Source organism: Lepidochelys olivacea, assembly GCF_965140295.1.
Source record: "Lepidochelys olivacea isolate rLepOli2 genome assembly, chromosome: 6".
NCBI classification, from domain to species: Eukaryota; Metazoa; Chordata; order Testudines; family Cheloniidae; genus Lepidochelys; species Lepidochelys olivacea.
Window position 1 is genome coordinate 19,975,811 of NC_140416.1, and position 14,244 is coordinate 19,990,054.

At 41.9% G+C, this 14,244-nt stretch overlaps 1 protein-coding gene across 5 annotated transcripts in view; it reads left to right on the plus strand.

Moving 5' to 3' along the window:
• The window catches only part of AP2A2 (adaptor related protein complex 2 subunit alpha 2), a 98,779-nt gene that overhangs the window by 22,666 nt on the left and 61,869 nt on the right, over nt 1-14,244 (plus strand). For all 5 annotated transcript variants that reach the window (XM_084632245.1, XM_084632246.1, XM_084632248.1 and 2 more), the window contains exon 2: nt 7,477-7,545. In XM_084632245.1, coding sequence (XP_084488371.1) covers nt 7,477-7,545 — 69 coding nt within the window. The remainder of the gene's footprint in view (nt 1-7,476; nt 7,546-14,244) is intronic.

Below are 14,244 nucleotides of genomic sequence, written 5' to 3' on the forward strand. Positions count from 1 at the left end.
GAGAACACTTCAGTCTTCCTGGACATTCTGTAGTAGATTTGAAAGTAGCTATGCTTGAACAAAAAAATTTCAGAAACAGACTACAAAGAGAAACAGCAGAACTAAGATTCATTTGCAAATTTAACACCATTAATTTGAGCTTGAATAGGGACTGGGAGTGGCTGGCTCATTACAAAAGCAGTTTTGCCTCTCCTGGAATTGACACCTCCTCATCTATTATTGGGAGTGGACTACATCTACCCTGATCGAATTGGCCCTGTCTGCACTGGTTCTTCACTTGTGAGGTAACTCCCTTCTCTTCATGTGTCAGTATACTTGTCTGCATCTGTAATTTTCACTTCCTGCATCTGAAGAAGTGGGGTTTTTACCCATGAAAGCTTATGCTCAAACAAATCTGTTAGTCTTGAAGGTGCCATCGGACTCCTTGTTTTTGTGGATACAGACTAACACGGCTATCCCCTAATTATTTACTGTAGTAGTCTGAAAAACAATATATTCAAAAACAAATCCTGTGCCTGTTTTGATCCCAGGAATACAGGGGGGCCCCGGTATTGATCCCCCCCCTTATCTGTTTGGATATCCGTCACTCATCCATAGGGCAAGGTGTTCCAGTTTACGTTGGTCCAGATATCTGTCATTTGCACGGATCAGGACCGACATGAATCGGAACACTTTCTCCTATTGTACAGTACTGTATTTGCATCCGCTGACCACATTCAAGGCTTATTACCTACCAAGGGCGTCCTCCATGCTGATTAAGGAGGTGGCAGGTGAAGGAAAGCCCAGTGTAAAGGAGTTTTGGAAGTCCTACAATATCTTGAACGGCTTGGAATACATTGATGTGTTGTGGGAAGAGGTCCCTTCACAATGTATGAACGGCGTTTAGCGCTGTGCATGGCTAGATGCTGTCTGCAGCTTCATGGGATTTGATGCTGTTCCTGGTCTCGAGCAAGAAATTGTTAAGTTGATGAAGGATGTCTGCTTTGAGGAAGTGGAGGAGGATGATGTACAGGAGTTGTTGGAGTCTCATGCTGAGCAACTGACAAATGAGGAACTGATTGAGCTGGACCAACAACGGATATCCGAAGAAAGCAAGGACAATGATGTAAGGCTGGAAGCCAGGAATCTGACGACAAAGAATCTCTCTCCTGTTTCTTTGGATTGCTGGATGAGATGATGGAAATCATATAGAGCGATGCTCCTTTTTGTGAACGGTCTGCCAAAGTCTCCAGGGCTCTCAGTGATGTAATGCCTTGCTAAAGGGAGATCTCTCGTTCAGAGATTCACACAGGAGAGCAGATGTTGATAAAATCCTTTTTTTAAGACTTCTGCAACCAAAAAGCCAGCCATGGAGAAGCCAGCCCAAGAAAACCCAGCCGCCACCCATACCTAAATTTAACAAAATTGACATTGTTTTATACTGTGTTACTGTTCTGTATTTACTGTGTTAAAATGTTGGTTCTACATTATTTTATTCAATGTTTTATGTGTAAAATGTGTACTTTATAACCTGTCAGTGTAAAAGGTACACCGTTTAGGCAAAAAGAGCATTGTCATAGGTGAGTGTGGTGAAATGAATGCATCATCCACCTTATTCCATTATTTATTTCTTTAAGGAGAAAAATTCCCTTGTATATGTCGTTTTGGTATCCATTGCCCTTTTCAAAAACGCAACCGCAATGAATACAGGGACCCCCTATATGATACATTCCAGGGACTTGTTCTTTTTGACTTTGCATCTTGCTTGAGGAGGCTCAATCTGGACACTTGAAGTTAATAAAAGGGAATCCTCCAGAGGCAAAGAAAAACTTGCCTCCATGCTAAATTTGACAGTCTGTATTTCTCTGTTGCCCAGCTAGTATGGGTGTAGAAGTTGATGAACTCAAGTGACCTTTGTGAAGATGGCTTTCTGGGCAGTTATTAAATGGTGTGTAGCTGAAAAGCAATTGCCTAGTCCTTATCTGTAACAAAAAACAGGGAAGGGACTTCAGTGTCCTAATTTGCAGAGCAGCGTAACAGCTCATTCTACAAAAATACTACACTAGTGTCCAACAAATTCATGAAATGAAATCTCTAAGCTGTGAAGGAATTACTGATTTTATGTCCAAGGCATTAATGTAGCTGAAATCATCATAATATGTTGACCAAGCAGATGACTTGGGGATCAGTTAAGAGTTTGACTGTTGCTGGCCCTCTTACATGTGGAATACAGTAAATACTGAAGCAGCTTGTTGGCAGTACAGACAGAGTTGCATCAGCTGACTTGTTTGTGTTTGATTAATCTCGGGCTGAGAAGACATTTCATTTATCATACTTTATGGCCTGGAACAATTTATATACTTTGACTTAAGGCAGGTTTTTGGTTATTGTTGTGACAGGGTTTTATACAAATTCTGGACTCTGCTATACATTTGTGGGTACACTGACTTCAAAAGTGAACGGAAACTTTAAGGATTTGGGAGCGTTCTAGCAATGTGTAGACTAGAACGCTGTGTTATAACCATGTTTTCTGCTGAGAATGTAGTCTGGTGGGTTTTTTTTTCTCCCCCTACAGGGGTTGCTGACGTCACAAACACATGGAGTATTTTGGTACAACTTTCCTTATGCTTAGATACCTTTGTAGTCGACTGCCACTAGAGCAGGGTTGGGCAAACTTTTTGGCCCAAGGGCCACATGGGGGTTGCGAAACTGTATGGAGGGCTGGGTAGGGAGGGCTGTACCTCCCCAAACAGCCTGCCCCCTCCATCCGGACCCTGCCCCCTTATTCAAACCCTCCCCTTCCCCGTGCCCTGATTGCCCTGCCCCCTGACAGGCCCCCTGGGACTCTGCCTCCTGGGGCCCCACTCCCTATCCAACCGTCCCCTGCTACCTCTTCCCTGGCTGCCCACCCAGAACCTGCTGCCTCTTATCCAACCTCCCTGCCTCCTTACCACGCCACTCAGAGCGACAGGAGCTCTCAGCCATGCCGCCATGCTCCCCAGCAGGAGTGGTGGGGGCGTGGCGAGCTGAGGCTGTGGGGAAAAGGAGACAGCAGGGGAGGGGCAGAGGGCTAGCTGCCCTGACTGGGAGCTCAAGGGCCGGGCAGGACGGTCCCGTGGGCTGGATGTGGCCCATGGGCCATTGTTTGCCCACCTCTGCACTACAGCAATAAAAACCAATTCCTAGGCAAGAGTCCCAATAGGTAGAAAGCCTTTTTTGAAGTATTCTTTAGGGACAAGGAAGGGTAACTTTTTGTGGTTTAAAGGATCATACTTGAAACTAAGATCCTGACTCCATTCTAGGCTCTGAGTGAGACCTGGAGCACATAAATTAAACCTCTTGTCTCAATTTCTGTATCTGTGTAATGTAAACCCTCCCCCCCTCACACCATTTCCCTATTTTGTAATGCTGATGTTAAATTCTGTGTTTAAAGTGGAGTTAGAGAGTTTAAAGATGTTATAGAAAGTGTTCAGTTTCTCTAATCTTAATTACAAATATTCCTAAATATTCTGTTAGTCTTTATTTTGCACTTCTCTTTTTATAAAAGTGTAGTAATTTGCCTACACAAGAGCTAGGTATTTATTTTTCTTCCTGCTGCCTCTCATAGAAATATCAAGGTTACTTAAATATATTAAATACATAACCGAGTTAAAAGTAGTGATATACCAGACTGATGTCAGCGTTCAGTGGTGCTTAGTAATCTAGATGAACTTTCAAAGGAAGTGCAACATCTCTTGTGACTCAATGATGCAGGTCTTAAGGTCAGCATTTTATTCTTCCCCTTTCTAAAAGATAAATGGAGGGGCAGCAGCTTTTTCAATAGTAGCTGAAATTTACATGAATGCTAGCTCTGTTTTAACACTTCCCACAATTTTGGTCATATAGAAACAAGTGGATTGCTAAAATAGGACCAAGTAACTAAAGACCAAAAGCCTTCTCTACAGGAGGGTTTCTTACTAGAGAAATTTCCACACATTTCAGACTTCAGTACGTAAGCCCTTAAAATATTCTCATTTGTTATTTGCCATATTGTAAAATTAATGTAACCCCAGTTACTTCATCTTCCTCTCACACCATCCTGTCTTTATTTTGTTCTTGCAGTACAAAACTCCCAAGCCTTTCTTAAAGGTAATGAGTAGGTAGGGTTGCCAAATTTCTACTCGTACAAAACTGAATTTCCCCCCCCCCCACCCCATCATTCACTCTCTCCACCCTCACTCACTCATTTTCACCAGGCTGGGTTAGGGGTTTAGGGTGCAGGGGAGGGGGTGAGGGCTCCAGCTGGGGGTGCAGGGTCTGGTGTGGGGCTGGGGATGAGAGATTTGGGGTGTAAGAGGGTGCTCTGGGCTGGGACCGAGTTGTTCACAGGGCAGGAGGGGGATCAGGGCTGGTGCAGGGGGTTGGGGCATGGGAGGAGTCAGGGGCGCAGGCTCCAGGTGGTGCTTACCTCAAGCAGCTCCCAGAAGCAGTGGTATGTACCATCTGGCTCCTATGCAGAGGCATGGCCAGGCGTCTCTGCATGCTGCCCCATCCTCAGGCACTGCCCTGCACCTCCAATTGGCCACCGTTCCCTGCCAATGGGAGCTGCGGATCTGGCGCTTGGGGTGGGGGCAGCGTGCGGAGCCCCCTGGCTGCTGCTATGTTATGAGCCAGGGTGGGAGGGGCCATGCTTCTGCTTCTGGGAGCTGCACAAAGCCACTGCAGGTGGGGAGCCTGCCTTAGTGCCGCTGCACCACTGACTGTACGTTTAATGGCCCAGTCAGCCATGCTGACCAGAGCTGCCAGGGTCCCTTTTCTACCAGGCATTTTGGCAACCTGGCAACCCTATGGTTAAGCCATTATTTTGGCCTACCTAATTGTCCTGCTGCATTGTTGTACTGCTTAAGGGAAGCATTCTCTCCCAACATATGCCTGGACTTCATTAGGATTTCAGTGCATAAATGGGGCTATGTGTATCTTACAGAATGAAAAGCCAACATAATAATTCTCACAGCTACAACTGTTAAAATGACAAACAGAACCTTCAGTGGGACAAGTCATGTTACCTAGCTGTTGGTACACTTCGCTTTCTTTACTTGTGTTTTGTTTACCCTTTGTTGGTACCGAGTAGGAAAGCACCAGTGCACCTACTCCTTCTGTGCTTTCCTTATTCCAGTGTAATAGGGCCATCCATAGGCATTGTGGTGCCCTATGCAGCCACTCCGTGGGAGGGGCTGGCCCCAGGGTGGCCTCCGGCAGGGTGGGGGCTGCACCCAATGTCTGTGGGGAGCAGGAGCAGGCTTGGGGAAATCACCCCCCAGCACGAGCCGGCGGAGTGGAGTGGGTTCTGGCTGGGTCGCTCCACTTTCTGCTGCCCGGTGATTGCAGGGTGGAACCAACTCCTACTGACGGGGCACCGGGAAGTGGAGTGACCCGGCCCCAACCTGCTCCGCTCTTCTCCCCTGGCTCCCAGCCTTGCCCAAATTGCCCCAAACTTCCTGGTGCCCTACACAGCTACCTAGTTTGCATATGGGTAAGGACGGCCCTGGTAATAGAAGTATTGATGGCAGAACTGAATTTTCCTTTAGTCTTAATCACTTTCCGGTATTTGCAGAACCTGTAGTAAAGCTCCCCAACTTTTTCAGTTCCTCTGAACGTTGCGTTTAAGTAAAAGTTTGAATTGTATTGGCCCCTGGGATTCTACTAACCGCAAAGGCAGGAGTATCATTGGAAACCTTCCCCTGGCCCTAGCTCCCTCACCTGCACAACCAGTTACCCTGGGTATTTCCCGTCCATCCGTTGTCTGGCTACGTTCTTTTGCATTACTGCTTATTGCCTTCCTTGCTGCAGAGGGAGTTTTTGATGCTTCACGTGGTCAGCATTAAATTTGTGGCACCTTGAAAATTAATGAATTATGCAATGCAATGCAATGTGACTGCATAGAAAGCATGATCCCTTGGTCATGGCGTTCTAACTAAATACGGAAGAGTGAGGGCAGGGGTAGTGTTGGCTACTGCTGATATCTGGAAATCTAGAAGCAGCTGAACACCCAAGCAGCATCCTAAATGTGAATTTACTATATGAATTGTTGGCCCACGTCTCCAATGAAAGGAGTTGAAATGGTCTTTGTCATTTTTTCCATTTTGCTTTCCTCCACCTGCAAACATTACCTCAGTCATGCCTTGGTTAAGTCTCAGCCAGTTGATCATAGGGAGTAACTAAAGTTGAAGTGAACATAGTACTATAACTCCATGTACTTTTTGATATTGCTGAAATACCCAACCCAAAAACTAGTGTGTGCTGATTGCTGTGTAAAGTTACTTGTTTGTGAAGCTTAAATTATTTTGTTTGGGGTAGGCAAATGTATCATCACCTAAATGTCAAAACACAGCCACTTCCTCTGAATGTCTGTGTGTATTTTTTTTCTCCTCTAAGGAGAAAATACTTGACTCCTAGCTCCTTTTTAAAAAAAAAAAAAAGGCATTACAAAATGAAAGCTAAACACTCCTTTGACAGCTGGTAGAGCAGTTTCCTATTGCTAGTGTGTAAATGCAAGTCCTCTCACATCTATGCCTTGCTGCTTTTGTAGGCAAGTAGTATATTGGCTCATCATCAACATGCTCCTTTTTAAAGTTCTTTATTCCTGTTCTCATTAAGCAAGTAGGCTGATGCAGAGCAGAAAAATGCTGTGCAAGCTCCAAGGATAGTAGAGCAAACTCATGAACTTGTAGTGTAATTAGACTGTAAGGAACTTTAAATCTTATTTATTTATTTATGGTATAAATGTTTGATCAAAAGAAAGGGCACGCAAGCCTACTGATCATTAATGGCCACTTAAACCATTTAAACTTCAGGAGTAATGGTAGAAGGTTTTAAGACGGCAATTGTTTGGTAACTGAATTGTTCAGGGAGAGTTCAGAGGGCAAAATCAAACTATTGACTAGATTTTAAAATTGAGTTAAAAGTTTTGTTATATGTATCCTGGAGTTCACACTCCAATTTGTTTTTTACGATTTCATTTTTCTATTCCTTACATGTCTTATCTCCTTTCCTCCCCCCTCCCCTTTTTTTGTAAAAGAGCAGCACACACATGAAAGATATATGCAAATAAACCATAGGTAAACCTTTAGAAAGCACTGACTTATTTTGAAAATTATGCCATGCATGATTTTTCTTCTAAGTAATAGGTTAAAAATCAGACTTTTTATTTTTTTAAACTTTTGGCTATTTGTCAAATACTTTAAAACTTTGTTCTCCGGACATTTTAATGTGGGAGAGCAGGGTGATAAGCCTTTTTAATTAAAAAAGAAAAAAAGGCTTTCCATTTCCCCAGAAGATGTTAATGTACTACACTTGGTGTTCACTCTGTAGTCTTTTGTTGCTCGGGGGGGGGGAAGGTTCTTCCAGTGCCTCCACTTTTAATGAGTGGTGAATTGAAAAAACTGTGCTGAAAGAATTATAGACAAATTAGGAGCTGTTTGAAATGCTGAACCTTGATGTAAATTCTTTTGATTTCAGGCAAAAGCAAAGAAGCCGAGATAAAGAGGATAAACAAAGAACTAGCAAACATTCGGTCAAAATTTAAAGGTAAGCGTATTTTAAGTACCTTCAGATCTTTACCTTGTCTTTTACCCTATACTCCATTCTCTCATCTCATCATGTGATCGTTTTCTTTCTTTGTCTTTTTTCATTTTTCTTCCTTATTCTGGTCTCAAGTGAGCAAAATGCTAGTGTCATCTGTCAAAATATAATACTGAAAACTGAGCAATTGTCCATTCTAAATGGTCTGTCAGCCTGTGGAATTCCTTGCCAGAAGATGTTGTGAAGGCCAAGACTAGAACAGGGTTCAAAAAAGAACTAGATAAATTCACGGAGGATAGGTCCATCAATGAACTTTTAATGGAACTTCTAAAATTAGGTTCAACATAAGCAGTTTTAAATTTTAATATAGTAATAAAACATGAGCAATACTAAGCATTCTTATAAAGTGAAGGCTAGAGAACACTTAGCTTCCATGCTATGTAGTGTTAAAACTATACCTTGAGTATATATTTAATACATCATATATACCTATAATTGTAATCTCATCCAAGGTTCCTAAACGTTCTGAATTTAAGTGTGTGGTTTGTGGAGTTGCTAGTGGCTGCTGCCATTTCCTAATGCAGTGTGAAAGTTGTCTGCATCTCCGAATTTACTATATGGTAAACCTGTTCTTAAGGCTTTTCTCAAAAGCTCCCAAAAGTCTTTCATTCTCTGTCAAAAATAGTGCTATTTCTAATCAGAGTAATCACTTGTTCACTTAAGGTTTGTCTTAAAAACGCCCCCCTCGAACAACAAAAGTTTTGTTGATGAAAAGCACCAGTGTGCTCCCAGCATAGAATTTTCATATGCCGCAGGCCTCAGTGAATATCCAGGAGATCCTGGTGTGCACATTTTACTGCCTGCAGTATATTTCAAACTTAGTAGCTACAGCACTTCTGGGCTCTGCTCTCTTGATAACCTTGCAATAGTCCAAAGTTTTGGTGTGTTTAAAACTGTAAAAGCAGTGGACTTCAGATTTGTTTAGCTGGGTTGTTTTATCAGGCAAAGTCTCTGGACATGAAGCATCTTGTTAGTAAAGCATGTTGGGGAGCAAGCAGACTCTAGTTGACATGCGAATTAACAGACTTCTTTTGAAGAAACAAGTGTCTAGGCAAAAAGAAAAGGAGTACTTGTGGCACCTTAGAGACTAACCAATTTATCTGAGCATTTGTGGCACCTTAGAGACTAACCAATTTATCTGAGCATAAGCTTTCGTGAGCTACAGCTCACGAAAGCTTATGCTCAGATAAATTGGTTAGTCTCTAAGGTGCCACAAGTACTCCTTTTCTTTTTGCAAATACAGACTAACATGGCTGTTACTCTGAAAACTGCAGTGACAGTACATCAGTGCAATAATTTTCTTCAATGAGAAGTGACAGTCACAAGATTGTATTATATTAGAGCATCAAACCTTTTTATCAATGCTAATATGTTCTGTACGTGCTCAGACCTAGAGGCAAAGGATATCGGTATAATTGGAGCCAGAAGTGATCCTAAGCATTGTCTACAATTGTTGATAATGGGTGGTGTTTCTGTAGACTTGGCTAAACAGTCTTATACTTATGCTTTGAACCTTGTCTGCAGTAATACTACCATAGTCCGCCATAGCACTGGTTATGGTGGTGTTGATGCAGGTACAGAATGGTGTGTAGGCAAGGCTCTGAGTGTTCATGATTGTATTTCTCCCCCTTGTAAATCCTTGGTATTGTCCTAATAGCCACTTTACAAACTGACTTGCAGCAGGTTCTGTGCAGATAATGACAGGGTAATAGAAGTATGTTCTGAACTTCATATAATTACTAGGTTATACAGTCCAGATAGCATGGTTGGATGCTTGGCTTATTCAGTTCTTTGACAATCTGTTTAGTGTTGGCGTAAATTCTGTTTGATGTGAGGTTTTGCATAGCCCACCATATTGCTGATGTAATCTCATCCAGTTCTATTTGTGCCATTTCTGGAAAAGTCACATTAATGTACATCTTCTCAGCTCTTAACCATGTCTGCAGAAGCTGGGGTGATCAGACATATGGTGTTGGCTCATGCTTGTTGCTAATACCGAAATATGTAACACAGTGCTAATCAATGGCCAAATTTTCCCTAACAAGTTATTTTTAAAATATTAAATTTTGACTCTACTTAATTATCGTTAAGTTAAGATTAGTGTGTCTCTTAAATTTTTAACTATTCCAACATTTTAAAACGCAAATTAGAACTCAAATCATGGTTCTAAAATCCACTCAGCACCTATTCTGATCATGTATCCCTACTAACCTTCTACCAATGAGCTAGACATACTTTTACATGCTTACCCTATTTCCAGTATGGGCCACAGGCTGCCACCATCTCTACTCTCTACTGTACACTGCCAGCTGAACAGTCCACCTGCTATTTATGGGCCCCAGTCTCATGTCAGAACCATTGCGTAAGGCATGGTAACTTCTTTCAGATTATCTATCCTTCATTCCAAACACATCCTTCTTTATCTGTCATCCCGTGTGGGCCATAGAGTTCAAGAACCTGATATCTCCTTATGTGGCTGGAAAACTAGCTCTAGTCAGTGTGCTTGGCCTTCATTCTCCTCCTAGTTCAAAGATCTATTTTTAGCATGTTTACAATGGTACTATTCGGACCCTGGAATATCCTGTACATTGAAAGGAGAGACTTCTGCTTTAGGGCTAGAGGCTCACTTAAGTATCTCCACTTTCTAAGAAATAAGAAATGTCCTCAGTTTCTTTTAGAGCTAGTCAAGAGTTTTTATCAAAATGTTAGACTTTCTGGCCAAATCAGTGTTTCCTGCAGAGGACTAAATCTATAGGTGAAATTTACAAACATATTACAAATTATTTTCATATTCTTTGTCATGGAGCCACATAAATGCAAGTCTTCAGAAATAAGCCAATTACCCACAAAGCTCAAGTTAATTTGACTGATTTTTTTTTTTCAAGAGTGGCATTCAAAATCCTACATTGTTACTCCTTGCAAGCTTGTTTAATCACAAGAATGAGAATTTAAAAGTTGCTGTTTTGATATTTGAAGCTGGGTCCCAACCCCCACTTTTCTCTACATAACTGACTTTTTTTAACAAATGAAAAACTTAGAGCATATGTAAATAGATACCATATGGGATAACTGTACGCTTTGCAGGGTACCAGATTACGCTTTGTTAGTACGGCTGCTTTCTGCTAGTAGAATTCCACTGAGTCATTAGCATTGAAGGTCATTACATAAACATTTACAATTCCAGAATGTTAATGTGTTGAATTCCTTATTTTAAAAACCCCTTCCCTTGTAAAGCTGACTTTTCCTCAGTTGAAGATTTTTTGGGGCTGCAACTCTCTCCTTTCCCTAATAACAGCTTCTTAAAAATCTGCCATATTTCTGTGCAGATTGAGGAAAATATTAGTGACTTGCCAGGAAAGCGTGAGCATTGGGGCTTGTGTGTGTGTGTGTTTTTTAAAAGCTATTTGTAGGCAAGTTGTAGTTCCACAGCTGCTTGTATGGAGCCAAAATTTGTAAGTATTCATCAAATGTTAAGCCTTCCTCTTGTTGCTGTTATAGGTTTTTCATGTTGGCATTTCCCAAACATTGAACAGAAGTGGCTTTCTAAAATTAACTTGAGTTGTGCAGTCTTCACTGGAGTTGCCTTCAGCTAGCCCTGATCCATATTATTTATACATTGTAATCTCCCCTCCTCAGAGACATTTTCTGCTGGTTGACAAAAGTGTCTTTTATTCTGAAAGCGGAGCTTGTTAATTGAGGGAGGGGAACATAGATAAGTGAATGTTGCTGTGGAACAGGGCTTAAAATTCTTAAAATCTTTATCATCACTGTGGCACTTTTACTTGGTCATTAGATCTGCTTATACGCCCAATGTTAAGGAGCAATTTGACTCTGTTCCCATTAGCAGTAACCTGTTGTCTCCCCAAGCCAAAATTGGTGGTACATCTTCCAGTGAAATAAACTTCACAGACCTAAATTGTGTGCTTGCTTTATTTCACTATCTCTCTTTGCTACGTTTTTTTAGCATCCCGTGCTGCTTGTTGTGTCCTTCTTCTTTACAGCTCTTTATTTCACAGGTCAATAAACTACATTTCCCTTTTGTATATTCTCCTCTCTTGGTTGTGCCTCTGCCCTTGCTTGGCAGCTTTCCATATCTGGAGGGAAAAAATCCTACTGTCATTCTAGCATCTATTTGATCACCTGTCTTGTCTTTTTTTTTAAACACACTGAAATCTGTCCCAAGACCCCAATTAAGAATTTTGAACTGGCTGAATATAGTATATCCAATATTGTGTACAAAGTGTTCAAATCCTTTATAAAGCAACATATTTTAAACACTGGTAGGGTCGTAACTGGAGGCAAAATTGGTAGCCATTAAGTACTTGGTGACTTGTGCTGCTGTAAGCATGCAGAGGCCTAGCTGTTCCAATGCAGCTGCGGCACTGTAAGATCGCTTGTGTAGCCGCTTTGTGCTGATGAGAGTGCTCCCGTCGAGATAATGAAACCACCTCCATGAGCGGCAGTAGTTATGTTGGTGGGAGGCATAAGGCTGTGCACGCTACCATTTATGTCGGCGAAACTTATGTTGTTCAGGGGGCTGGTTTTTTTTCTTTTTTTCCCCCACACTCCTGAGCGACATAAGTTTTGCTGCTATAAGTGATAGTGTAGTCATGGCCTTAGAGAATGCATAATGGCTTAACTGTGTACCAGTACAGAAAAGTTGTTTTGCAAATAATGTATGCAGCACCCTTTTATTATAGGGATTACTGTTAGCTCCCCCATATTTAAGTTGCCAAATGCTTTCATTATAAAAGGTCCCTGTGACCTTTTCTCAGAAGATCGAGCACTTCCATTGTTTCCAGTGAGTCTCTGCCCTGTAGCAGTGAGAAAAATGGCCCAAAGCCTTTTCTTTCAAATGATATTACAGTTTTAGCCAAATCTGAATGCAAACTTCTGGAAACTACAATTTCTCTGCTTTTGTAAGAATGCTGAACAAATTTTGCTGACAATTACTGAATATACACATTATAATTAGAAGCTGGGCTCATACCACCACCACCAAAGCAGCAGTACACACTGCATTGGGAGCCCTGGGAGCAGGTAGCCTGTCTTGGGACTGTAGTGTGGAGCAAGCGTCTTGCTGGGCTTCTCTGAAAATCCCTCTGGATTTGCACATAGCTCCAGTGGCCCATAACCCCCCTGAAAAGTGAAAATGGGGAAGGCACTCCTCCACTTTCTGGGGAGAGCTGGGCCATGCTCCTTCAGGCCTAGTAAGTGGCCTGACAGAGTCCCGTCCCCTTCCCTTCCCTTCCCTTTCTCTCTCTCCTTGCCGCCCCCCCACCCCCCCATGGAAAATGACCTTCTCCAGCTAACATAGGTAGCTCTGTAACACCAGCTGTGTTGCAGTGCTGAGTGTTCAGGGTTCAATCCTTGCTGATGCATAATGAGATTCTTATAGATCACATAACTTGTTTTTAATCTTCATCCCTTTTTTAAAAACAAAAGCAAACTACATAAGCTAAAGAACTCTTTTCTGTGTTACAAAGTCAAGTGCTTAAAAATTAAGAAATACTAGAATTTAGGTTGCCCGTGATACCTTACTCCTGTTTCCTTGTGCCTACGCATTATGATGATTTTTTAGCTATTTAGGAAGATTTAAGACTAACAAGTTCTAGCCACCAACATGAAAAAATTCAGCCTGAGGGCTAGGATTTCACTCTGAATTCCAGCCTGAGTAATTTGTCAAAAGTATAATGCATCAAAGCCAAGGTTATAACAAAAGTTTGCGCAAACATGACTAAGTATTACTGTGTGCTCTGCCTATGCTTTGTTTAATGTTCTGTGTGACTTGTGTGTTCACTGCAGAAAAGCCTCTCTCCAGTTAGCTTACCATGTGTACTTTTTCTTGCTTAATTTTCAACCTAGAATCATATTTTAATTAGAGAGAGAATTACTTTATCTTCACAGTATAATCTGATATTCTGCATTGTGATAGTAAGAGATGAAATGTGATTTGTATGGTAGTTGGAAATACAGGAGTTCTTGGGGCATACTACTGTCCCAGTCTAAATGAAAAGGAGTACTTGTGGCACCTGAGAGACTAACACGTTTATTTGAGCATAAGCTTTCGTGAGCTACAGCTCACTTCATTGGATGCTGTAGCTCACGAAAGCTTATGCTCAAATAAACGTGTTAGTCTCTCAGGTGCCACAAGTACTCCTTTTCTTTTTGCGGATACAGACTAACATGACTGCTACTCTGAAACCTGTTCCAGACTGTGTTTACAAATGCTCTGGCTAGACTAGAATTTTGGTTGATGTAAATTGAGTTAATTGCCAGCTAGTTCCAGTTAACTAATCCGATTGGAAATATTGGCGCTGTAGGGAGAAAGTTAAGGTGAGATGCTTACTTGTTGGATACTGACAGGTTTCAGAGTAGCAGCCGTGTTAGTCTGTATTCGCAAAAAGAAAAGGAGGACTTGTGGCACCTTAGAGACTAACCAATTTATTAGAGCATAAGCTTTCGTGAGCTACAGCTCACTTGTGAGCTGTAGCTCACGAAAGCTTATGCTCTAATAAATTGGTTAGTCTCTAAGGTGCCACAAGTCCTCCTTTTCTTTTTGTTGGATACTGTGTAAATTGCCTGAGGGCAGCCTTTTGAACAATGCAGAGCTTACTGATAGCAGAGCTGGGGGTGGGCAGAGAG